The sequence below is a fragment of the Hemitrygon akajei genome, chromosome 29 (genome assembly GCF_048418815.1).
Source record: "Hemitrygon akajei chromosome 29, sHemAka1.3, whole genome shotgun sequence".
Lineage (NCBI taxonomy): Eukaryota > Metazoa > Chordata > Chondrichthyes > Myliobatiformes > Dasyatidae > Hemitrygon > Hemitrygon akajei.
The window spans coordinates 25,962,433-25,990,126 of record NC_133152.1 but is presented as its reverse complement, the minus strand read 5'-3'; the positions used below and the strand labels follow the sequence as shown (position 1 = coordinate 25,990,126).

Here is a 27,694-nt window from a genome sequence, read left to right as displayed (position 1 = left end):
AGCGGGGCGGGACTCCTCGCCGTCCAGCAGATCGGACGGGCACGCATGCTGGTGACGTCACGACGCACAGTGTCAACTCAAGTGGACGCGGTACCCCTGGGTGGAGGTCAGTTTTGAGAGCGGCTGGTTAATGGTTGTTGTCTCGGCATGGGAGGGATGCTCAGGTCGGTCGTGCTTGGCGGGGTTGGCAGTTCACGGCCTAGCCCGGTCGTGCTCGGGTGTGCCCTCAGGTCGTGGCCTAGGCCGGTGACAGGCGGGACCGGGGTGAAGGGGAGCCGGGAGCAACAGGGCTGCGGATGGAGTAAACACTGGGGCTGTCGACCGTGAGCGGAGAGTTGGTGCTCCGAATAAGAGGGGGAAGGTGAAGACCGAGGTCACTCCTTATCTGACTGCGATCTCCCTCTAGCACGCCTAAACATATCAGAAAATAATTCTGTACGCTTCACCGGCTCTCCTTTGTTACAGAAGCTTCACATCGCTGATCCTAACCACATGTTAATCATTCACACCACCGTACATTCTGTGATCTTTGTCTGGGAGAGCAACGAATATTGTCACACCGTCAGGAATGGAATTCAAATAGCTTCTTCCGATGTTTGTTGAATGCAAATTCAATATTCCAAAAGCGAATATGATGTAATTTGGAATTAGTTTTCCCTCCTTTTCCTTCCTATAACTATTGACAACTGCTCCTTTGAAGTGTCTTGAGGATTTTCTACAGTGTAAATACATGCACATTTAAGTATTTATTTATGCACATTTTATTCCATATCTATTTCAGACTTTATTTTTATATAATTCTTTATTTTGTAGAATTGTTGAATTTTTTTTGTAACACCAACACACCAAAGCAACGTTCTGATCCGTGTAAATGTACATGACAAATAAAGTTCATCCTAGAGGCGCTACATAGTCCAAACTATACTTCGGTTAGAAATGGGACACACAATTACAGTATTTATTTATATACAAACCCCATTTCCAGAAAAGTTGGGATATTTTCCAAAATACAATAAAAACAAAAATCTGTGATATGTTAATTCACGTGAACCCTTATTTAACTGACAAAAGTACAAAGAAAAGATTTTCCATAGTTTTACTGACCAACTTAATTGTATTTTGTAAATATACACAAATTTAGAATTTGATGGCTGCAACACACTCAACAAAAGTTGGGACAGAGTTAAAATAAGATTGAAAAGTGCACAGATTATTCAAGTAACACCGGTTTGGAAGACTCCACATTAAGCAGGCGAGGTATCATGACTGGGTATAAAAGTAGCGTCCATCAAAGGCTCAGTCTTTGCAAGCAAGGATGGGTGTGGCTCACCCCTTTGTGCCAAAATTCGTGAGAGAATTGTTAGTCAGTTCAAAAGGAACATTTCCCAACTCAAAATTGCAGAGAATTTAGATCTTTCAACATCTACAGTACATAATATTGCGAAAAGATTCAGAGAATTCAGAGACATCTCAGTGTGTAAAGGGCAAGGTCGGAAACCACTGTTGAATGCGCGTGATCTTCGAGCTGTCAGGCGGCACTGCCTAAGAAACCGTCATGCTACTGTGACAATTATAGCCACCTGGGCTCGGGAGTACTTCGGAAAACCATTGTCACTTAACACAGTCTGTCGCTGCATCCAGAAATTCAACTTGAAACTATTACGTAAGGAGGAAGCCATACATCAACTCTATGCAGAAACGCCGGCAAGTTCCCTGGTAGACTTATCTCAGGTGGACCGAAAGACTGTGGAATCGTGTGCTGTGGTCAGATGAGTCCACATTTCATCCAGTTTTCAGAAAAAATGGGCATTGTGTTCTCCATGCCAAAGATGAAAACGACCATCCTGATTATTATCAACGAAAGGTGCAAAAGCCAGCATCTGTGATTGTATGGGAGTGCATCAGTGCCCACGGCATGGGTGAGTTGCATGTATGTGAAGGTACCATTGACGTTGAGGCGTATATTAGGATTTTAGAGAGACATATGTTGCCATCAAGGCGACGTCTCTTCCTGGGACGTCCATACTTATTTCAGCAGGACAATGCCAGACCACATTCTGCACGGGCTACAACAGCGTGGCTTTGTAGACACAGAGTGCGTGAGCTTGACTGGCCTGCTGCCTGTCCAGATCTATCTCCTATTGAAAATGTATGGCGCATCATGAAGAAGGAGAATCAGACAACGGAGACCACGGAGGGTTGAGCAGCTGAAGTCTTATATCAAGCAAGAATGGACAAAATTTCCAATTGCAAATCTACTACAATTAGTATCCTCAGTTCCAAAACGATTAAAAAGTGTTATTAAAAGGAAAGGTGATGTAACACAATGGTAAACATGCCTCTGTCCCAACTTTTGTTGAGTGTGTTGCAGCCATCAAATTCTAAATTTGTGTATATTTACAAAATACAATTAAGTTGGTCAGTAAAACTATTGAAAATCTTTTCTTTGGACTTTTGTCGGTTAAATAGAGGTTCACGTGAATTAACATATCACAGATTTTTGTTTTTATTGCATTTTGGAAAATATCCCAACTTTTCTGGAAATGGGGTTTGTAGAACATAGAATAGTACAGCACAGTACAAGCCCTTTGGCCCACAATGTTGTGCCAACTTTTAAACCCTGCCTCCCATATACCCCCCCCCCACCTTAAATTCCTCCATATACCTGTCTAGTAGTCTCTTAAATTTCACTAGTGTATCTGCCTCCACCACTGACTCAGGCAGTGCATTCCACGCACCAACCACTCTTTGAGTAAAAAACCTTCCTTTAATATCCCCCTTGAACTTCCCACCCCTTACCTTAAAGCCATATCCTCTTGTATTGAGCAGTGGTGCCCTGGGGAAGAGGTGCTGGTTGTCCACTCTATCTATTCCTCTTAATATCTTGTACACCTCTATCATGTCTCCTCTCATCTTATAATTTATTTATTTGTTTATTTTCTTTCCATATTATGTATTGCATTGAACTGCTGCTGCTAAATTAACAAATTTCATGATAATAAACCTGATTCTGATTCTACTGGTTTTATTAAATCATGCTGTTCTGACCAATTATAATATTCTCTAGGTATTTGTGAAGATGGCCACTCTCACACGACAAGATCTCAATTTTGGACAAGGTGCAGTTTTAAATATTTTAACCAAAGCAACTCGTACTGCTTTGTATGAATCTTAGATGCTAAATAGATTTTTTCCCCTGGTCATTTGTTTGTATTTAATTCTATCCCTGCAAACGGGTAGTTTGCTAGGGAGATTGTTGGACAGTCGTTGATCCTGATGACAATGCATGAATTTTCAGATTGTGATAAGGAGCAGAAATCTCTCCCTAGCCCAAGGGGGTTAAATCCTTTAGTGGGATATATTCTAAATGTTGTTCTTTCTTTCTTTTCAAATCTTTTTATTGATTTTAAGAACATAACATAAGTAAAATATAAGTACAAAAAACATTTGAGAGTACACAATAGATTCATTAATAATCAATTATATATTATCAATGTAAAAAGTCTCCCAAACTTATAATATTAATATGAAGGATTTAGACGAAAAGCACAAAAAAAACCCCAAAAAGAAGAAAAAAAAACAATATATAAAAAAAAACTAACATGGGCAATTGTATAATGTTAAGTACATACAGTAGTGCCAATGACTCCGAACCTCCATTTATACAATTCAGGATGGTAGCAATAAGGTTCAGGATCAGACCATTTAACTCGCATGAAAATGTTGAATAAATGGTCTCCAAGTTTCCTCAAATTTAACTGAGGAGTTAAAGACCACACTTCTAATTTTTTCTAAACTCAAACAGGAAATGGTTTGAGAGAGCCACTGAAATACAGTTGGAGGATTAATTTCTTTCCAGTTCAATAAAATAGATCTTCTAGCCAATAGTGTAACAAATGCAATCATTCGCTGAGAAGAAGCAGATAAACACATATTATCTATCATAGGTAGACCAAAAATTGCAGTAAAAGGATGTGGTTGAAGATTAATATTTAAAACTCTTGAAATGATATTAAAAATATCCTTCCAATAGCTTTGTAAACAAGGACAAGACCAAAACATATGAGTCAATGTAGCAATATCAGAATGACATCTATCACAGGTTGGATTAACATAAGAATAAAATCGAGCAAGTTTATTTTTAGACATATGGGCTCTGTGTACAACCTTGAATTGTATTAGAGCATGTTTAGCACAAATAGAGGATGAGTTTACCAATAATAAAATTTTTTCCCATTGCTCAGTAGATATAGGGCAATGCAATTCTTCCTGCCATTCCTTCTTAATTTTTTCTGATATATCCGGCTGTATCTTCATAATCATATTGTAAATGATAGCTACTAAACCCTTTTGATAAGGATTAAGAGTTAGAATTCTCTCTGTAATGTCCAGTGGACATTCTTTCGAAAAAGACTTTAATTCATTATATAGAAAATTTCTAATTTGTAAGTATCTAAAAAAATGGGTTTTAGATAAATTGTATTTGTTAGATAACTGTTCAAAGGACATAATGTTATCATCCAAATACAGGTCACGAAAACATTTTATACCTTTTGTTTTCCATAGGAAAAAAGCCTGATCTATAGATGATGGCCGAAAGAAGTAATTAGATATTATAGGACTTGACAGTATAAACTTATTCAAGCCAAAAGATTTACGAAATTGAAACCAGATTCGTAATGTATACTTAACTATGGGATTAGTTATCTGTTTATTAATTTTGAGTAACGAAAAAGGAAGTGAAGATCCTAAGATTGAGATCAATGAGAAATCTTGCACAGATTTACATTCCAAATTTACCCATTGTGGGCCAGCTACTGTAGTCAATTCTTGTGTCCAAAATATCAAATACCGTATATTAACTGCCCAATAGTAAAATCTTAGGTTTGGTAAAGCCAAGCCGCCCTCCTTCTTTGACTTCTGTAAATATTTTTTACCTAATCTAGGATTTTTGTTCTGCCACAAATAGGAAGATATTTTAGAGTCAATAAATGTTGTATGCTATTCCTGTTTCCATTGCCTGGCTTTCCAGGCTGCACACTGTAAACTGCACCGCCATGATCTTATACCCAGTGAACTGCAGATCTTTTCTTTCTCCAGTGGTTGCAGATGTACTCTGTGAGTTTCTGGAAGTGGCTATTCATTTGATTTTGTACGTCAGGGAGGTGTATCCAATTGGTATCTTTCAGAAGAGGAAGAAATACAACGTACCTGTACAGGTGAGTAAGCAGAAACATTGCAAAGTGGATATTGTTCTGAGGTAGAGATTTGAAGTTTAGGCTACTTTGGAAACTGAACACATAACTACTGTGCTTTATAAAGCTGCAAATGTGTGGGAGCATCACTGCTTTCAGATTCCTCTTCAAGTCATACACCAACCTGACTTGGAATCTTAGTGCTTTTGTTTTATTTAACCTTCGGATATAAATCCTGGAATTCTCTCTCAAAACATGGTAGTGGGAGTAACTTCAGCAGAATCACAGTGGCAGTTCAAGAAAGTGGCTCCCAACATGTAAAGCCAGTTGGGAAAAAGACAAAATATGCTGTCTTTGCCAGTTACACCAAATCCTGCTTAATAAAAATAGCAAATATTAAAACAAAAAATTGTAACTCTAGAGTTTAATTTTGTGTAAGCTACTCTTTAGGGGTTTTGTGCTTTTGAAGACTAGTAATGGCAGTATTTTGCTGAATGAGCCTTTATTTACTCTTTGAATGCTGTGCTTACCTGTAGATGTCATGTCACCCAGAGCTTAACCAATACATTCAGGATACTCTGCACTGTATCAAGCCTTTGATCGAGAAGGTGAGAGAAATTTTGTCAGAATGTGGAACTGTTTGTATCAGCACTACCAGTTACTTTCTACTTTACATTATTGCTACTCACATGGCTTTTGGAGGCCTCTTGTCTTATTTTTGTTTCAGTGTATTTAAGATTCTACAGAAAATAATGCTGTGGAGTGGAGACTTGGTGTTCTTTATTGACTGAGTGGCTCAGTCTCCTCACCTACACAAGAAATAGAAAATAGTCCTTTGGAAGGATGTTGTTGCAACTGTGTTACGTATTCAGGCAACAATAAATATATATGAGTTAGGCAAGGGTTTTTATAACCAATAACACGTTTATTAAACACTGAAAACAAACCCCCCAAAAGTAAACAAACACTAGCGTAACCGGAAATCAGCTGCTGTGCGGCAGATTCACAGTTCTTAACAGCGTTGCAGTTCAAACAGTTCTTAAAGCGGTATGCCGAAAGTTCAAAAGCTCACAGTCCATTTAAAAGGAGAGACTTTTTAAGGCGATTTAAATTCTCTTCCACGTCGTTGTCCTTCGATCCCCGGCGTCGAACTCTTCCCACGTCGAATTTTTATGAAACGTAATGGTTTAATGGCACTAACCTCTTCTTCCACACTCTGTCCTCAATCTCCTGCTATCCCAGCGGAGATTAACATGAGAACAGTCAACGAAATCCTTCCGAATGAGGATCAAATAAGGTCGAAACCAATCTACCGTCGAAAATCGATTCTCCTCGATCTTTATCTTCCAAATTCTTATCTTCACTCTCCACCAGCAAAGAAACTGCTGGCAATGACCTTTTAAACTTTAGGCATTATATAAAACTTCATTTTTCAACTAAACTGCGTCATCACATTAAATCACGCAGTGACATGAAGTCAGCTTGGCAAATCCAGCCATGAACTGCCCCACCTGACAGGGTGGGTCTTCCTTTTATACCCTGTAAAAAAAAACTGTCACATGACCTCTACTGGCGGGAAAATGACATCACTCCAGCATCACAAGACCATTACCTCAAGTCCAGTATAGCTTCAACCCCAGTCACGTGACAAGGGTACCACTGTCACGTGTCACGGGTACGTAACACAACAACATTGTAATGTGATGGATAACTGTAGCCCATTTAGTGAAGTGTTCTTCTATTACATTTCATCTGCCTGTTTTTGATCTGTGAGCACTAATGACCTTACATATAGAATAGTACAGCACAGTGAAGGTCCTCTGGCCCACAATGTTGTGCTAACTTTTTTTTAATCCATCTATCTATTCATCCAACCATTTACTATATCTGAAAAGCTTACCCACCAAGAGATCGATCATCTGACCAGAGGTTCATTGCCTAGTCCTTGATCCAGTATGACCTCTCCTCTAGTTGGCCTGTCTGCATATTATGCACTATGGCAAATCCAATCTATTTTACCCAAACCAGCGAAAAGATCATAAGATATAGGAGCAGAATTAGGCCATTTGGCCCATTGAGTCTGCTCTGCTATTTCATCATGGCTGATCCAGTTTTCCTCTCAGCTCCAGTCTCCAGCCTTCTCCCCATATCTCTTCATGCCCTGAACAATCAAGAATCTATCAACCTCTGCCTTAAAAATACATGGAGACTTGGCCTTCACAACTGCCTGTGGCAAATAATTCCTCAGATTCACCTCTCTATGGCTAAAGAAATTCCTACTCATCTCTGCTGTAAAAAGACTTCCCTCCGTTTTGAGGCTGTGTGCTCTGGTCTTACTCTTCCACCATAGGAAACATCCTCTCCACATTCACTCTGACAAGGCCTTTCATCATTCAATAGGTTTTGCTGAGGACACTCCTCATTCTTCTGAATTCTTGTGAATACAGACCCAAAGCCATCAATCGCTCTTCATATGACAAGCTTACTCAATCTTGGAATCTTTTTCTGAGCCTCTTTTGAACCCTTTTCAGTCCATCCTTTATAAGATAAGGGGCCCAAAACTGCATATAATACTCCAAGTGACGCCTCACCAGTGCTTTATAAAGTCTCAACATTACATCCTTCCTTTTATCTTCCAGTTCTCTTGAAATGAATGCTAATATCCCATTTGCCTTTCCCACCCCAGCCTCAACCTGAAAATTAACCTTTAGGGAATCCTGCAGAAGAACTCCCAAATACCTTTGTGCCTCAGTTTTTTGTGTTTTCTCGCCATCCTCTCATTTCTTCTACCAAAGTGCATGACCATACATGTCCTGACACCATATTCCATCTGCCATTTCTTTGCCCATCTCCTAATATGTCTAAGTTCTCCTGTAGCCTCTCTACTTCCTCTAAACTACCTGCCCCTCCACCTACCTTCATATAGTCTGCAAACTTTGCAACAAAGCCATCAATCCCATCATCCAAATCAATGACATATAACATAAGAAGAATTGATCCCAACACAGACCCTGTGGATCACCACTAGTCACCAGCAGCCAACCAGAAAAGGCTCCCTTTATTCCCACTTTTTGCCTCCTGCCAATCAGCCAATGTTTTACCCATGCTAGAATATTTCCTGTAATATCATGGGCTCAGAGCTTGTTAATCAGCCTTACGTGTGGCACCTTGACAAAGCCCTTCTGGTCCAGGGGACTTGTCTAACTTCAGACCTTTCAGTTTCCCAAGAACTTTCTCTCTAGTTATGGTAACTTCACACATTTCATGGCCCCTGACACCTAGAACTTCCACCATACTACCAGTGTCTTGCACAGTGAAGACTGATGCAAAATATTTATTCAGTTTGTTTGCCATTTTCTTGGTCCCTGTTACTACTAATCCAGCAACTTGAGTGAATCTGCAGATGCTGGAAATAAATTAGAAAAAAACACAAAATGCTGGCAGAACTCAGCAGGCCAGACAGCATCTATGGGAGGAGCTAGTGACGACATTTCGGGCCGAAACAACTTCATCAGGAGTGAAATAACATGGGATGCTTGAGGGGGGGATAAGAAGTGGGGGGAGGGATAAAGTAGAGAGCTAGGAAGTGATAGGCTGGAGGGAAATGGGCTAGGGGGAAGGGGAGAATTATGGGCAATAAAAGAGAAAGAAAGGTAGGGCTGGAGGGAGATTATAGTGAGGGGGGAAAAAAGAGAGAGAAAGAGAACCAGACTAAAATAATAGATAGGGATGAGGGTAAGGGTGGGGGGCAGGGGTATCAACGGAGGTCTGTGAGTTGAATGTTCATGCTGGCAGGTAGGAGGTTACCTAGGCGAGAGATAAGGTATTGCTCCATCGACATCGTTATATCAACGACTGCATCGGCGCTGCTTCCTGCACATATGCTGAGCTCGTCGACTTCATTAACTTCACCTCTAACTTTCACCCCGCCTTCAAATTCCCCTGGTCTATTTCTGACACCTCCCTCCCCTTTCTAGATCTTTCTGTTTCTATCTCTGGAGACAGCCTATCCACCGACGTCTACTACAAACCTACTAACTCCCACAGCTACCTAAACTATTGCTCCTCCCACCCTGTCTCCTGCAAAAATGCTATCCCTTTCTCTCAATTCCTCCGCTTCCACCGCATCTGCTCTCAGGATGAGGCCTTTCATTCTAGGACAAAGGAGATGTCTTCCTTTTTTAAAGAAAGGGGCTTCCCTTCGTCCACTGTCAACTCTGCTCTCAAACGCATCTCTCCCATTTCCCGCACCTCTGCCCTCACCCCATCCCCCCGCCAGCCCACCAGGGATAGAGTCCCCCTGGTCCTCACCTATCACCCTACCAGCCTACAGATCCAACGTATAATCCTCCATAACTTCCGCCACCTCCTACGTGATCCCACCACCAGCCACATCTTCCCCTCCCCCCCCACTCTCGGCTTTCCACAGGGATCGCTCCCTACGCGACTCCCTTGTCCATTCATCCCCCCCATCCCTCCCCACCAACCTCCCTCTGGGCACTCATCCCTGCAAACGGAAGAAGTGCAATACCTGCCCCCACACTTCTTCCCTCACCACCATCCCAGGCCCCCGACAGTCCTTTCAGGTGAGGCACCACTTCACCTGCGAGTCAACTGGGGTGATATACTGTATGCGGTGCTCCCGATGTGGCCATTTATACATTGGGGAGACCCGCCGCAGACTGGGAGACTGTTTCGCCGAACACCGGCGCTCAGTCCTCCAGCAGTGGCGGGATCTCCCTGTGGCCACACACTTCAATTCCACAGACCACTCCCACTCCGACATGTCTGTCCATGGCCTCCTCTACCGTCAAGATGAGGCCACACGCAGGTCGATGGAGCAATACCTTATCTCCCGCCTAGGTAGCCTCCTACCTGCCGGCATGAACATTCAACTCACAGACCTCCGTTAATACCCCTGCCCCCCCCTCACCTCCATCCCTATCTATTATTTTAGTCTGGTTCTCTTTCTCTCTCTTTTTTCCCCCCTCACTATAATCTCCCCCCAGCCCTACCTTTCTTTCTCTTTTATTTCCCATAATTCTCCCCTTCCCCCAGCCCATTTCCCTCCAGCCTATCACCTCCTAGCTCTCTACTTTATCCCCCCCCCCACTTCTTATCCCCCCTCAACCATCCCATGTTATTTCACTCCTGATGAAGGGTTTCGGCCTGAAACATCGTCACTACCTCCTCCCATGGATGCTGTCTGGCCTGCTGAGTTCTGCCAGCATCTTGTGTTTTTTTTACTACTATCAATCCAGCATTGATTCCCAGTGGTCCGATATCCACTCTTGTCTCTCTTTTAAACTTTATGTTTGTGAAGTAACTTTTGGTATCCTCTTTAACAGTATTGGCTAGCTTACTTTTGCTTTTACCTTTTTAATGACATGTCTTCTGTTGGTTTTTAAATGCTTCCCAATCCTCCCACTATTTTTTGCTCTATTATATGAGCTCTCTTTGGCTTTTATGTCGGCTTTGACTTCTCTCGTTAGCCACGGTTGTGACATCTTTCCTTTAGAATACTTCTTCCTTTTTGGGATGTATATATCCTGTGCCTTCTGAGTTGCTTCCAGAAATTCCTGCCATTGCTGCTCTGTCATCATCCCTGCCAGTGTTCTTTTCCAATCATTTCTGACCAACTCCTCTCTCCTGTCTCTGTAGTTCCCTTTATTCCATTGTAATACTGACACATCTGACTTTAGCTTCTCCTTCTCAGATTTCAGGGTGAATTCGATCACTTACCCCTAAGGGTTCTTTTGCCTTAAGCTCTCTAATCAAATCTGGGTCATTGTACATCACCCTATCCAGAATAGCTGATCCCCTAGTGGGCTCAACCTGGAATCCAGCACCAATCCAATTTTCCCAGTCTTCCTGCATATTGAAATCCCCCACGACTATTGTAACATTGCCCTTTTGCTGTGCATTTTCTATCTCCCATTGTAATTTATAGGCCACATCCTTACTACTGTTTGGGGATCTGTATATAACTCCCATCAGGGTCTTCTTACCCTTGCAGTTCCTTAGCTCTATCTACTATGATTCAACACCTTCCAACCCTATGTCACCTCTTTCTAATGATTTCACTTTTTACCAACAGGGCATTGCCGTACCCTCTGTCTTCCTGCCTGTCCTTTCAATACAATGTGTATTCTTGGATATTAAGCTCCCAGTTACAACCTTCTTTCAGCCATGATTCAGTGATGCCTACAACATCATACCTGCCAATCTGCAACTGTGCTGCAAGTTCAACTACCTTATTACATATACTGTGCTTATTCATATATAACACGTTCTTTCCTGTATTCATTCTTTTTGATTTTGTCGCCATTTACATTGCAACTCATCCTGTTGACTGTAATTTTGCCCTATCAATAGCCTCTCCTCACTACACATTGCCTCTGTTTGTAAACCAGCTACCTCATCTTCAGCACTATTATCCACCTTTTCTATGATACTTCTTGTATTGAAATATACATAGCTCAGAACACTAGTCGCACCATGTTCAATCTTTTGATTCCTAACTTTGTCTGAGGTTTTACCAACATCTGCCTCCACAACCTCTCCATTAACTGTACTGGAACACTGGTTCCCATACCCCTGCAACTCTAGTTTAAACCCTACCGTGCAGCATTAACAAACCTTCCTGCTAAGATATTAGTCCCCCTGCAGTTCAGGTGCAAACCATTCTTTCTGTACAGGTCCCACCTTTCCTGGAAGAGAGCTCAACATTCCAAAACTTTTATGCCCTCCCTCCTATACCAACTCCTTTGTCACATATTAAACTGTATAATCTTCCTAGTTCTGGCCTCACTAGCAGGTGGCACGTTTATCAATCCTGAGATCACAACCCTGGAGGTCCTGCCCTTTAACTTGGCACCTAACTCCCAGAACTCCCAATGCAGAACCTTGTCACTGGTACTACTCATGTCACTGATACCTATATGGACTACGACTTCTGGTTGTTCACCCTCCCACTTAAGTATGCTGAGGACTCGATCTGAGATATCCCGGACCCTGGCACCCGGAAGGCAACATACCATCCGCGAATCTCGTTCTCACCCACAGAATCTCCTGTCCATTCCCCTAACTAGCAAAATCCCCTATCACCACAGTGTGCCTCTCCCCCCTGAAGAAAAAACTAATATTTTGGAGCACCAAGCACATCATGTGAAATTTGGACATCCAATGCTCCATTCAAGTCTTGGAGTTTTTTCCTACTGCCATTTGGAAATAACTTTGTATGGAGAGCAAAAGTTCTAGGAGATTCACCACTCGACATCTTATTTAGGGATGGTTAATTAGTGTAACTTGGCTACCTCAGAACAATTATGTAAAAGGTCAATGCAACTCAGTTTTTTTCCCTGTTATTCTGTTAAAAGTGCACCAGTGTATTTGCAGAAACTGTAATTTGAAAGAACATATCACTCCTCTCCCCAATATCTTTTGAGTTTTGTTTTAAATACATGGATGATTGTTTGGTTGAGATAAGCATTTAATGTGTTGTGACCTGCACTGTTTTGTCCTGTCATTAGAATGAGGTGGATCGGGTGGTGGTGGTGATCCTGGATAAAGAGCATCATCCTGTGGAACGCTTTGTCTTTGAGATATCTCAACCTCCTCTGCTGTCTGTCAGGTGAAACATATTCAGTATTCTGTATTCCTGTACTACTACTGCATGTGACTAAACTGTTAATCTTAATCTGAAGCTCATTACACTTAATGAAAAAAATTCTCCCCATATACTGAATCAGTCTACAATACAAATAGAACAACCTGTATAGTTATTTGGTTGGAACATAATTAGATTTCTACATATCATAACCTTAACATGCTTTCTGCACAACCCAATCAGGAAATACAAAAAGATAAAACAAGTGAGAGTGAATTGGTGCAATTTATCAATGGTGAAACTGGAATATATTTTGATTGACAATGTTTTGAAAGTCTTCTGGTACTGCTGCTTGTATTACAAGATCTGTGAAGAGTGGTGCAATGGATTTATTTCTATGTCTATGTTAGAATTGTTATAGATTTTTCCCTGGCGAAATTTGATTTCTAAGGTACCTTAGAATAATAGTTTCCCTTAAGAATATCTTGGGAAACATGTCTAAAGTAACTTAATTTGAGTCAGAAGGTGTATTGTGTGGAAGAAATGGAATGGTGTGCTGTTTCTTCGTGCTGCTTGAGGTTTGTAAACTAGTGAGGTGTGATGGCAGGCTGACAGTCACAGAAGGTGGCGATTTTGAACACTACTTCTGGCAGCTCTTTGCAGCTGCTGCTAAGGTGGTCCTTCTCCCTTGCTTTCCTCTCCGTGCCCCTCATAACCTTGCAAATTCATCCTCTATGAATACATCCAGAGCACAGGTCTTGGCTATCTTCTGTGCCGAAATTTCTCCATGTTCCCTCTTATTATTTTGCCAGTCTATAGTTCTGTGATTGCTTTATACAGCTGCAACCACACGAACTTTTCATGTACTCTGTCTGAGGAAAACCCCTTTTTCCATTAGTATGCAGGCAAAATTGCACCTGTAAGTTGTTGCATTGGGAACGAATACACTAGTGAACTGTGGTACTGATGATCAACTACTGAGGGTTTGTTGTCTGACTTTCCTTATTTTGTAGCTTAAATAATAATTGAATAAAATGGATCTGAATGTCTGAAGTGAGAAATAGAAGTAAATGGAAACTGAATTGGTGCAAATGACCGGTAGAAGTAAGAACAAGTGCTGACGCAGATCTTTGACCCAAAACTTCGTCAGTTTATTCCCCCCACCCCACACCTCCGCCAACCACCAGATACTGCTCAGCTGGCTGCATTCCTCCAGCAGACTGTTTATTGCTCTAGATTCCAGCATCGATAGTCTCTTGTGTCTCTATGAGTAAGAAGAGGCCATTCAGCTCCTTGGATGAACTCCACCATTCAGCAGGATCATGGCTGATCAATTACTAAAGATGTAATAGCACATTTGGAAAATCAACCAGATGGAGCAAGGACAGCATGGTTTCATGAAGGAGCTGTTGTGTCTGACATATTTATTAAAGTTATTTAGAAGAAGTCTCAACCAGAATTAGAGGGGAAGCAATACATGTACCTGGAAGTCCAGAGGACATTTGACAAGATGCTTGGTGAAACATTTATGTCACAGCTTGAGAGCCCATGGTGTTGGAGGTGACATTGGCATGGATGAAGGATTAGCTAACAGCTAGAAACTAGCAAGTAGAGATCAGGGAGTTATTGAAGGTGGCAAGTGTATGAAGTTTATAGAGAGATATAGGTAGGCTGGGAGAGTGGGCAAAAAGGTTGGCAAATGGAACATAATATGGGAAAATGTGAACATTGGTTCTGGAAGGAAGAACAAAAGATTTCTAAGAGAGAAAAAAAGTTGCCCAAATCTGCAACATGAAGTACCAAAAGCGGACACACAAATGCAGCAGGTATTAAGGAAAACTGGTGGAAGATAGTCTGGGGATGTTTCCTCTCATGGAAGAGACTGGAGCCAGAGGGCATGATCTCAGAAAAGCAGTGGAGGGTGAGAGATAACTGGTGAACTCTTCCCGTGTACTCAATATGAGTCTCTTAACTCATGAGTCTATGCAAGTCGGGGGACTTATTTAGGTAAGAATAATAAACGCAATTATTAACAGTGCTGTTAGAATTCCTTGAATGGATACGTATAAAAGGTTTGAAAATGCAATCAAGTTTCACAACTGAGAAGCAACAAAATGCTCAAAGTTCAAAGAAAATTTATTATCAAAGTTTGTTCATGTTGCTATGTATTACCCTGAAATTCATTTTCTTTCGGGCATTCACATTAGCTTCAAAGAAACACAACAGAATCATTGAAGACTACGCACAAAGAAAGATGGACAAACAACCAATGTGCAAAAGGCAAGAGACTGCAAATACAAAAAGAAAAGCAAATAATAAAAATAAATAAAGTGATACATAATTTTTAGAATATGATTTGCACGGTCCTTGAAAATGAGTCCGTAGGTTGTGGAATTAGTGTTGAGGTGATGAAGTTCACTACTCTGGTTCAGGAGCCTGATGATTGAAGGGCGGTAACCGTTCCTGAACCTGGTGTCGTGGGACCCGAGGCTCTTGAAACTCCTTCCTGAAGGCAGAAGCAAGAAGAGAGCATGTCCTGGATGGTGGGGGTCCTTGATAATGGATGTTGCTTTCTTGTGGCAGTGCTCCTTGTAGATGTGTTCAATGGTGGGGAGGGCTTTTCCTGTGATGAACTGGGCTGTATCCACTACTCTTGTAGGCCCTTCCATTCATAGGCTTTGGTATTTCCATTCCAGGCTGAGCATAACTTTTGTGTGGCTAGATAACTCAGTATTTCATTTCATTGCATTTAATGGGCCATGTGATACTGGTTGTGGCTGATTGTTTTGCTCATGGATTAGCGCATCTTTAACCACATTTCTAGGATGGGCTAAGCGATTTAGACCATAAGGTATAGGAGAAGAATTAGTCCATTTGGCCCATCAAGTCTGTTCTACATCATGGTTGATCCATTTCCCCCTCAGCCCCAATCTCCTGCTTTCTCCCTATATCCATTCATGTCCTGATTAATCAAGAATCTAAAGCCTGTGCCATTAGAGGAAGTGGTTAAAAGGGGAAATACAGGGTTTGAAAGACACTTGCATTGCACAATTGGATTTTTCCGTGACTTGATCTGTTTGCTGTTTTTTAGCTCTGACTCATTGCTGTCCCGTGTTGAGCAGCTCCTTCGAGCTTCAATTCTGAAGATCAGTGTCTGTGATGCAATTCTGGACACTAACCCTCCAGGTAGATGTTTAATTGTACTTTTGTTGTACATTCACTGTTATAGCAAGCTAGGATGACAGCGAATCTGACTGGATTGAATCTAATGTTCGGAGTGAGATCGTTTCTTTAATGGGGAATTTATTTTTTCCCATTTCTCTCCTGAAGGCATTTAATTTTCTTGGATTTGGTTTCCTGGGCACCCATTTCTTTCCAGAATCTGTAATTAGAAGTGAAACCAAGAGACGTGTAGTGTGTGTTAGCTAAACCGTTTGGCTAGTTATCTTCTTGATATAAATTTCCTGAAGTTCCTTCTGACTACGGCACTTAGAGGCTTGTTAATGGTCAAGCAATAACAAAATGATAAACGATAGACCTGTTAGCTTGCTGTGAAAATATTGAAATTAAGAAATTGGTTACAGATAATTGGAAATTTGTAGATAGAGATTACATGGTTTTGTTAAGAGTATCTATTTAACGAATCATATCTGAGACTGTTGTGTCTAGGTAACAGTATTTGATTTCCTTGTTTTAACGGGTCGTGGCTGTGGCTAATTATCTTGCTCATGGCTAAGTGCATCTTTGACCTCATTTCTCAGATGGGTTAAGTGACTTCAACTACAAGATATAAGAGCAGAATTAGGCTATTTGGCCCGTTGAATCTGCTCCACCATTTCATAATGGCTGGTCTATTTCCCTCTCAGCCACAATCTCCTGCCTTCTCTCCATTTCTGTTCATGCCCTGACTAATCAAGAACCTATCAATCTGTGCCTTAAATATACCCAATGACTTGGCCTCCACAGCCACCTGTGATAATGAATTCCACAGACTCGCCACTCTCTGCTTAAAGAATTTTCTCTCATCATCTCCGGTCTAAACGGACGCCCCTGTATTCTGAGGGCTATGTCCTCTGATCTTAAATTCCCCTACCATAGGAAACATCCTCTCCACTCTGTCAAGACCATTGGATACATTTCAATGAGATCTCCCCCCTACCCAACAATCCTTCTGAATTCCAGTGAGTACAGGCCCAGAGCCATCAGATGCTCTTCATATGTCTTATACCAGTGAATCCATTTCTCACTTCTGTCACTGGACTCTGAATGGAGCTCAGTGGTGGAACCCAGACATGATGGGAAAACTTTTTTTTAAAAAAAACTGCATCTGCTGGAAACATGAAATGAAAACAAAACGCTGGAAAAATTCAGCGGGCTTGGAAACATTAGTGGAAAGAGGAAGAGTTAATGTTTCAGATTTAGGGCTGTTCATTAGAACTGATGAGGATTTGGGAAACCCATCTCTGCAATTATGTGGCACCAAGTCAGAGATCAGGATTTCCAACCTGAAGGTTAGGGAGGAAGAATATTTAAAATTTTATTTTCTTATTTTATTTTGTTTAAATGTTTCTATTTATTGTGTCTGGAATGTATTTTAATTACTTTTAAAATTTAAAACTTTTTGTAATTGTGGTATTCTAATAGTCTCTGAACATCAGATGTATTGAAACTCCTACAGAGCTTTACAGTCTTTGAGAGGAGCTGATGCTCTGCCATCTACCTCTTGTCAAAAATTACTGGAGTTTGAGGGCAAGGCCTCCGTATTGGCTTACCTTCTCCTTGCCAGACCATTCTGGGAGTAGTGAATCCTTGTAAGCTTGGGATAGGTGTGGGTAAATATGGTTGAATTTGGTGCAATGTGGAAGTTGTTAACACAAAATAAGGGCTAACTGGTTTTGGAGCAATGGAGGACTGGTAAGGGATGATGTAGAGGAGGAATAAATGGGTGATTTTAAAGATGTAAACAGTCTGTCAGGGTTCTACAAGAATATACTCTGGGATTTTGGTTATTTACAATACATTTTATGATGTAGATGAAAGAATGTATTAGTTTAAATCTATATGGGAAAATAAACTGTGAAGCAGATACAGCCTTAAGGATAGGTTAAGTGAACAGGAGAAGGTGGCGTTGCAATTTATGATGTTCATCATTTGATAGGCAGACCAGAAATCGAGTGGCCCACTGAGCGCTGATCTGTTTTAATGCTCTTGGTCTGGGGAGAAAATTACTAAAATACTGGAGGAGGGGGAATACAAAAGAAATCATAGAAACATAGAAAACCTACAGCACGATACAGGCCCTTCGGCCCACAAAGTTGTGCTGAACATGTCCCTACAATCATCAAAACTTACCAGCTTGCTGAATGCAGCTGTGGTTGTTTGCATTCACTCAGCCAGTGAAAGTGGAGTTCAGCATATGAGAACATACAATAATAATCCCATTTCACCTATTCATTTAGCACATTTGTTCCCAGGAATGCATCCTGAGTAGTAAGATACTAGTTTAAATGTTAGTGTTCAGTTGGTTTGATGGAGCAGTGTGTTTGGATTGTGAAACACCTAGGCCCATCAAGTAGTTGGGAAGCTATTGAGAGGTGTTTGTCTACATATGGGGACGTCTTTCTGCAATGACTATATTGAGACCTCATTTGGAGTACAATCTGCAATTTTTGTTTCTGTAGAAAATTATACTTGGAAATGATACATTTGGTTTCACTGAGTTGATCTCTGAAGATTGTCATTTGAGGATTGACAGAGTAATTTTTATCCATTGGGGTCCTGAATTACAGAGATGATCTCATTGTAACACAAAGGATCTGAGTGGGATTGGCAGGTATGTGGCAAAAAGCTGTTTTTTTTTTTTGGCATGTAGCAGACAATCTCTCTCAGATCCTTTGGAGTGCCAAGAACTAAGAATCACAGCTTCAGGATAAAGGATCACTATTTAGTTCTGTGAAGAGGAAGTCTTCACTCAGAGGGTTGTAAATCTTGGTAGTTTATATCAGTGGATAACGGTTGTTCAGTTGAGTGCAATCAAGACAGATTTTAAAATATTTTTAGTTGAAAGGTTTTTTAAAAAAAAATAAGCAAATGATTAGGCAGGAGGGAGCACTTGTGCTGCTTTTTGGACTATTGATTTTAATGTTTTATTTGTAACTTTTGCAACTGTTCCAGAAGCTTGAGTGATTTAACTTGGGCCAGCAATTGAGCCTGGTATGTTCCAGGGCATCTGACTCAATGCCAGGATTAATAAGTCATGCAAGCGGAGGAGTATGAGAGTTTCAAGAGCTGTGTTGTAGTGCTTCCTGTGTCTGCTGGATCTGAATAGTGCTGTTTACTTTTAGGCTGTACCTTCACTGTGCTGGTTCATACCAGAGATGTTGCCACTCGGAACATGGAGAAGATTCAGGTGATAAAGGTGAACAATCTTTTTAGGTAGATTTTACAATGGCTTGTGTCCTTAACATGAAATTTGTTGATACTCGTATGCAATTACTCTTGCATATATACTCAATGAAGGAGAGATTTTCCAAATGTCACTGAGTATTTAGAGTTCAGACCTTGCCCTCTCTGCTTAGACTATCTATGTCCATTTTCTTCTCTTAGTAATTGCTCTCTCCTCTTTAAATATAGCTCTTGTTCCTACCTAAAACTTTCTTCATTCTGGTAGGAAGAATAGAAAATACTCAACAACAACAAAAAACAATTTTAGTAATTGAAAATGTTGATCATGTCTAATTCTATATACGTGCAAGTATTGCAACTATATCTAGTGACTGGAGATGTGCCAACAAATCTCTAATGCCCTCAACCTCCTTTGCATCTCAAATCTTGGCCAAAGTCAGAAATCAACAATGTCTCTTGTGACCCTTAACCCATGACCTATTGTTCCAGTCTCACCCAATCTCTGGAAAAAACCTGCTTACATGCACCCTTGTTGTACCCCTCTTAACTTTGCTTACCTCTATCAAATCTTCCCTCATTCTCCTACGCTCTAGGGAGTAAAGTCCTAAGCCCTATAATTCAAGTCCAAAGATCCCGGCAACATCCTTGCAAATGCTTTCTGCACTGTTTCAATCTTACTGATATCTTTCTTGCATGTAGGTGACTAGAGCTGCACTCAGTACTCCAAATTAGGCCTTAACAACATCTTATATGTATAACTTCGACGTAACATCTTAACTCCTGTACTCAATACTCTGATTTATGAAGGCTAATGTGCCATAAGCTCTTTTTACAATCCTATCTTGATGTGGTTCCTTGACTGGGAATTACGGTTCTGTATTCCCAGATCTCTCTATTCTACTGCATTTCTCAGTGTCTTACCACTCAGAGTTTAAGTCCTACCCTGGTTTGTCCTCCCAAAGTGCAACACCTCACACTTGTCTGCATTAAATTTCATCTGCCATTTTTCAGCCCATTTTTCCAGCTGCTCCAGGTCCTGCTGCAAGCTTTGATAGCCTTCCTCGCTGATCACTATGCCACCAGTCTTGGTACCATCCACAGATTTGCTGATCCTGTTAACCACATTATCATCCAGATCAATGATATATGGATGACAATCAGCAATGGACCCAGCACTGCTCCCTGTGACACACCATTAGCCACAGGCCTCCAGTCAGAGAGGCAACCATCTACTACCACTGGCTTCTTCCATGAAGTCAATGTCTAGTCCAATTTACTACCTCATCTTGAATGCCGAGTGACTGAACCTTCCTGACCAACCTTCCATTTTGTTGTCAATTGCCCTGCTAAAGTCCATGTAGATAACATCCACTGCCTTGCATTCATCAAAAACTCGAAAAACCTCTAAGATTGGTTAGGCATGGCCTACCATGCACAAAGCCATGTTGACCATCCCTAATCAGTCCCTGTCTATCCAAGTATCCAGTGCCTTAGAATGCCTTCCAGTTACTTGCCCACTACTGATGTTAGGCTCACTGATTTTTAATTTCCAACTTATTCTTAGAGACATTCTTAAATAATGGAACAACATTAGCTATCCTCCACTCCTCTGACACCCCACCTGTTGCTAAGGATGTTTTAAATATCAGCTAGGGACTCTGGAATTTCTGTTCTGGCCTCCCAAAAGGTTGGAGGGAACAGCTTGTCAGGACTTGGGAGATTTATCTACCCTAATTTGCCTCAAAACAGCAAACACCTCTTCCTCTCTAATCTGTGTGGAGTTCATGACCTCCATGCTGTCCATAGACTCCGTGTCCATCTCCTGAGTAAATACAGATGCAAAATATCGGATTAAGAGCTCCCCCATCTCTCTCAGTTCCGTGCATGGATGAGTACTCTGATCCTCAAGAGAACCAATTTTGTTCAATGCTGTCCTTTTGCTCTTAATATATCTTGAGATTCTTCTTCACCTTTTCTCATGCAACCTCATGCCTTCTTTTAGCCCTCCTGATTTCCTTCCTATGTGTTCTCTTCCATGTCTTGTACTCCTCAAGTACCTCATTTGCTTCTATACCTGCTATGCAACTCCTTCTTAATATTTCTCAAAAACCAAGGTTCATTAGACCTGTTATCCTTGCTGTTTATTCAGACAGGAATAAAAGTAATGAAAGTAATGGCATGATCACTAGATGCAGAGTGTTCCTGTTCACAAATCTCCGTCCGCTACCCTGTCTCATTCCCTAATAGGAGATATAGTTTCACACACTCTCTAGCTGGGACTTCAATGTACTGATTAAGGGAACTTTCTTGAACACATTTGACAAACTCTATCCCATCCAGCTCTTCTACAATATGAGAGTCCCAGTCAATAAGTGAAAAGTTAAAATCATCTTTATCACAACCATGTGTTTGTTGCAACAGTCTGCAATCTCTCTACAAATTTGCTCCTCTAAATCCCACTAATTATAGGGTGGTTTATAATAGAATCCCATTAATGTGGTCATCCCTTTTGTATTCCTTAGTTCCATCCGTATAGCCGCAATAGACAGTTTGTTCTGTCTGAGCACTGCATTGCCACTTGCTCTACTAATATCACCCCTCCCCCTTTAATCCCACCCACTCTATCATGTCTAAAACAAGGAACTCTGGAACATTAAGCTCCCAGAACTGCCCCTCCTGTAACCAAGTCTCACTAATGGCTGCAATGTCATAATTCCATGTGCTGATCCATGCCCATGCCTTCCTACAATACTTCTTGCAGGAAGTATACACAACTCAGACCAAGTCAAGTCAACTTTTATTGTTATTTCGACCATAACTGCTGGTACAGTGCATAGTAAAAATGAGACAATGTTTTTCAGGACTGAACTATGTAATAAAAAACAACACAGAGAAAGCTATACTAGACTACAGACCTACACTGGACTGCATAAAGTGCACAAAAACAGTACCGGCATTACAATAAATAATAAACAGGACAGTAGGGCAAGGTGTCAGTCCAGGCTTCGGGTATTGAGGAGTCTGATAGCTTGGGGGAAGAAGCTGTTATATAGTCTGGTCGTAAGAGCCCGAATGCTTCGGAGCCTTTTCCCAGATGGCAGGAGGGAGAAGAGATTATATGAGGGGTGCATAGGGTCCTTCATAATGCTGTTTCCTTTGCGGATACAGCGTGTAGTGTAAATGTCCGTGATGGCGGGAAGAGAGACCTGAGAATGATCTTCTCAGCTGACCTCACTATCCGCTGCAGGGTCTTGTGATCCGAGATGGTACAATTTCCGAACCAGGCAGTGATGCAGTTGCTCAGGACGCTCTCAATACAACCCCTGTAGAGTGTGATGAGGATGGGGGATGGGAGATGGACTTCCCTCAGCCTTCGCAAAAAGTAGAGATGCTGCTGGGCTTTCTTTGCTATGGAGCTGGTGTTGAGGGACCAGGTGAGATTCTCCGTCAGGTGAACACCAAGAAATTTGGTGCTTTTTACGATCTCTACCGAGGAGCCGTCGATGTTCAGCGGGGAGTGGTCGCTCCGTGCCCTCCTAAAGTCAACAACCATCTCTTTTGTTTTGTTTTGTTGGCTCTGCACCAGTCCATTAGCCGCTGCATCTCCTCTCTGTAAGCTGACTCATTTTTCTTGCTGATGAGACCCACCACGGTCATATCATCGGCGAACTTGATGATATGGTTCGAGCTGTGTGTTGCAGCACAGTCATGGGTCAGCAGAGTGAACAGCAGTGGACTGAGCACGCAACCCTGGGGAGCCCCCGTGCTCAGTGTGATAGTGTTGGAGATGCTGCTCCCGATCCGGACTGACTGAGATCTCCCAGTCAGGAAGTCTAGGATCCAGTTGCAGAGGGAGGTGTTCAGGCCCAATAGATTCAGCTTTCCAATCAGTTTCTGAGGGATGATTGTGTTGAATGCTGAACTAAAGTCTATGAACAGCATCCGAACGTATTTGTCTTTTTTGTCCATGTGGGTAGGGCCAGGTGGAGGGTGGTGGCAATGGCGTCATCTGTTGAGCGGTTGGGACAGTACGCAAACTGCAGGGGGTCCAATGAGGGGGGCAGCAGGGTCTTGATATGCCTCATGACGAGCCTCTCGAAACACTTCATGATGATGGATGTAAGTGCAATGGGACGGTAGTCATTTAGGCAGGACACTGAAGACTTCTTCGGCACGGGGATGATGGTGGCAGCCTTGAAGCACGTTGGAATGGTGGTGCTGCTCAGGGAGATGTTGAAGATGTCAGTGAGAACATCTGCTAGCTGGTCTGCATATCCTCTGAGCACTCTACCAGGGATGTTGTCTGGTCCAGCAGCCTTCCATGGGTTGACCCTGCACAGGGTTCTTCTCGCGTCGGCCATGGAGAAACACAGCACCTGGTCATTCGCAGGAGGGGTGGACTTCTTCGCCGCCACGTCATTTTCCGCCTCAAACCGGGCGTAGAAGTTATTCAGCGCATTTGGGAGGGAGGCATCACCTGCAGTCAAGTGATGTTGTCTTGTAATTGGTGATGTCCTGGATGCCCTTCCACATGTGCCGCGTGTCGCCGCTGTCCTGGAAGTGGCTGTGGATTAGCTGGGCATGTGCACGCTTTGCCCCTCTGATGGCTCGGGACAGTTTGGCCCTTGCTGTTGTTAGAGCTGCCTTGTAGTCTGCTCTGAAGGTGGAGTCGCGGGACCTCAACAACGCACGCACCTCTGCGGTCATCCATGGCTTCTGGTTGGCACGTATAGTGATGGTCTTGGACAGAGTAACATCATCAATGCACTTGCTGATGTAGCTGGTCACTGATGCTGTGTACTCCTCTAAGTTGGTAGAGTCGCCATTGGTTGCAGCCTCCCTGAACATGTGCCAGTCAGTGTGCTCAAAGCAGTCTTGAAGAGCAGAGATGGCTCCTGCTGGCCAGGTTTTCACCTGCTTCTGAACTGGTCTGGAGCGCCTGACGAGCAGTCTGTATGCTGGGATTAGCATAACAGAGATGTAGTCTGAGTATCCGAGGTGGGGGTGGGGCTCTGCCCGGTACGCGTCGGGAATGTTTGTGTAAACCAGGTCCAATGCGTTCTCCCCCCTCGTTGCAAAGTCCACATACTGATGGAATTTGGGGAGCACTGACTTAAGGTTCGCGTGGTTAAAATCACCGGCGACAATAAACAGACCATCAGGATGTGCGTTCTGCAGTTCGCTAATAGCCCCATACAGTTCACAGAGCGCCTCCTTAGCATTAGCGCTGGGGGGAATGTAGACACCGAATATAAGGACAGAGGTGAATTCCCGTGGCAAATAAAATGGTCTGCATCGAACTGCCACAAACTCCACTAGCGTTGAGCAGTGTCTGGAAACCAGCACAGAGTTCTTACGCCATTCCGTATTGATGTAAACACAGACACCGCCACCGCGAGCCTTACCGGAGACAGCTGCATCTCTGTCCGAACGAAACAAAGCTAGCCCGTCTAGCTGGATGACAGCGTCCAAAATCCCATCAGTGAGCCATGTCTCTGTGAAGACAAACTCTGTACTTCCGCCGAGTATTACGTTGGAGTCGGATGTAGTCCATTTTATTGTCCAGGGAGCGGACATTGGAGAGCAGAATGGACGGGAGAGCCGGCCAGCTAGGGTTTGCTTTTAGCCTGGCATGGACCCCTGCCCATTTGTCTCGCTTCTGCTTCCTCGCACATCGCTTTTGACGCCTCCATCTCCGGCTCCCAACATCAGGCAAGTCCGAGGATTGTAGGCCCGTTTCCCTCAGCAAGCCGACGTCGCGTAATTCAGCCAGCAGATCTTTGTGGAGGTTTGTTTTTGGGCGATCTCTGTATTGTAGTAGTATCTGGCGATGGTAGATAGCTGCTCTGTTATCCATGTGCCCTAATCGAAAATTGTGTATCAAACTTAAAATAGAAAATTAAATTAAATTAAAGTAACACCAGGTCTGAAAGGCCGCTGCTGCCGTGCTGTGCCACCTCATGGGATTCCCACTATGCTCAACATTTTGATTCCTGATTTTGTAGATGGATTTAACAACATAGTTCCCTAAACCGCTCCACTAACTGCTCTGTTAATCTGGTTTCCACACCCCTGCAACTCTGGTTTAAACCTTCCTATGCAGCACTAACAAATCATTCCCACTAGGATATTAATCACCTTCCAATTCAGGTGCAAACTGTCCCATCTGTACAGGTCCCAGCTTCCCTAGAAGAGAGCCCAATGATCTTAAAATCTGAAGCTGTCCCTCCTGTACCATCTCCTCGATTATGTGTTAAACTTTATTATGTTCCTACTTTTGGTCTCCCACATATCGGTGAGCAATCCTGAGATCACAACCCTGGAGGTCCTGTCCGTAGCACCTAGGTCCTTGAACTCACTTTGCAGGACCTCATCACCTTTCTACCCATTGCATTGGTACCAATGTGGACCGCAACCTCTGACTACTCCCTCTTCCACTTAACAAGGCTGTGGACTCGATCCGAGATGTCCCTGACCCTGGCACTCGGGAGATAACGTTCCCAATGGGAATCTTGTTCTTGTCCACAGAACCTCCTTTCTTTTCCCCTAACCATTGAAACCCCTCTCAGTACAGCTCGCCCCTTCTCCCCTCTTCCCTTCTGAACCACAGAGCCATACTCATTGCCGGAGACCTGACTGCTGTGGCTTTCCTCTGCTAGGTAATTTCCCCCCTCCCCCCACCCAACTGTATTCAAAGTGGTACACGTGTTAATGAGAGGAACAGTCACAGGGATTGCTGAACATCATGCCCATGTCTACTAATTCCACTTTCCTGCATTTACACACACCTGGCTCATTGAAGTACCTGTCCAAATTCCTCTTAAATAATGTTCCTGACCCTGCCTCCTCTACCAGCTCATTGCAGATACAAGTTACACTTTATATGAAAGATGTACTGCTCAGATCCACTTTAAGCCTTCTTTTCACATTGTACCCCTGCCCTTTAGTTTTAAACACCTCTTCCATGGGAAATCAACATTGATTATCTACCCGATCTATATCATAATTTTATGAACCTCTCACATGTCTCTAGGATTCGTTCATTTCAGAGTAAACAGACCAGCCTATCTGATCTCTCCTTGTAAGTCAAACCCACCAATCCAGGCAGCATCTTTGTGAATCTTGTCTGCATCCTTATCGGGCTTAATCACATACTTATAACCTGGCAACCAGAACTGCACACAGCACTCCAAGTATGACCTAACCAAAGTTTTGTACAATGGGAATTTGGTGTTTCCAACTATTATACTTAGTGCCTTGGCTAATAAAGGCAAGTATACCACATGCTGCCTTCAGACTGGAGCAATTCAAGGTGGCTGACTACCTTCCTGCAAGTAGAGGATAGCCATTTTTCAGCAAATGGAAAATAAGAGTGTTGTCCTTGTCACATGCTGCCGTACTGATCTGTTTAATTCCAATCAGGATTTCCCATGGATTCATGCGGATGAACAAGAAGTGAATATGCGAGAGCCTAGGCTAATTCCACTGAAAACCATGACTTCGGATATCTTAAAGGTAACACTTATATTTTGGCACGAAATATCTTGTGTTGAATTTGTGGTTGATTTGATAGTAGCTTCTGTGCATTTAAAGGACTAAGTTCTTCAAAATTAATGAAAAATTATCCAAACCTGTTGCAGGATATATATACCATTAGTAGGAAATTCCATAGTTGGGATAATCTATTTGGTTTTATAACTATCTGAACCCATGTGAAGTTGTAGAACTAAGAGTGATTCATTGTGACTGCTGCATCATGTTTTTCATTTTAAGAAAATTACATGATTCCTGACTGCTTTTGTGTGCTTTTTACATGATACAGTTTACAGTGCAGACTCATGATTCATGTGCTTTTTGTTTCATTTATAGATGCAATTATATGTTGAAGAGAGAGCTCAGAAAATATCCTGACTCCATGGCTGCCACACCAAGTGGAACATAAGTCCTTCGTCACTGAAATTTGTTGCACACAGAAGAAAACGTGTGAAATGTGAAACATATATGGAATCATATCCTGAAATGGAATTTGTGGATGGGTTTTAACACTTTTGTATTGTGATGATAGCTTGTAGTTTGACTATGTGCTTGTGTTGTGCTGTCTACATTAAGTGTGAGGTGAAATTGACTACTAATTAAATGGCTGAGTCAGGATTAGAAAATAACTGATTGCACATTAGTTTTCAAGATATGGTCAGTAGACTATCCAAGAATGGTGTATGTCAATGTTATGATACCATACAAATGTATAAGCTACAATTTAGAAACTATAGTGCTGACATCTGTCAGCTTCTTTGAAGAACTACATATCTGTAAAAAGTCTGTTTCTTTCAAGGGGAGAGAGAAGGACCTTGAAGGAGAGCAGTTTTATTCTATTAGGGAGTGAACCAAGTGTAAGAATTTTTTATGAAAATCTAAATGTGAGGCTGGTGTGTTTGTTTTTTTTAACTTTAAAATAACAAATAAATAATGTTACTTTTTAATCTTG

At 42.1% G+C, this 27,694-nt stretch overlaps 1 protein-coding gene across 1 annotated transcript; it reads left to right on the top strand.

Moving 5' to 3' along the window:
* Window positions 1-27,694, top strand: mad2l2 (mitotic arrest deficient 2 like 2). The gene is made up of 9 exons (XM_073031950.1): window positions 1-106; window positions 3,068-3,119; window positions 5,101-5,219; window positions 5,732-5,803; window positions 12,728-12,828; window positions 15,896-15,990; window positions 19,149-19,222; window positions 26,632-26,724; window positions 27,079-27,694. The coding sequence occupies exons 2-9, from the start codon at window positions 3,080-3,082 to the stop codon at window positions 27,118-27,120; spliced, it is 636 nt and encodes a 211-aa protein (XP_072888051.1). The 5' UTR covers window positions 1-106; window positions 3,068-3,079; the 3' UTR covers window positions 27,121-27,694.

Bases quoted from the DNA above. Each gene is read 5' to 3' on its own strand.
- mad2l2 (XM_073031950.1), top strand. From the start codon at position 3,080: ATGGCCACTCTCACACGACAAGATCTCAATTTTGGACAAG. The intron at 3,120-5,100 runs GTGCAGTTTTAA...TTCTTTCTCCAG, and splicing joins AGATCTCAATTTTGGACAAG to TGGTTGCAGATGTACTCTGT. The intron at 15,991-19,148 runs GTAGATGTTTAA...GTTTACTTTTAG, and splicing joins TCTGGACACTAACCCTCCAG to GCTGTACCTTCACTGTGCTG.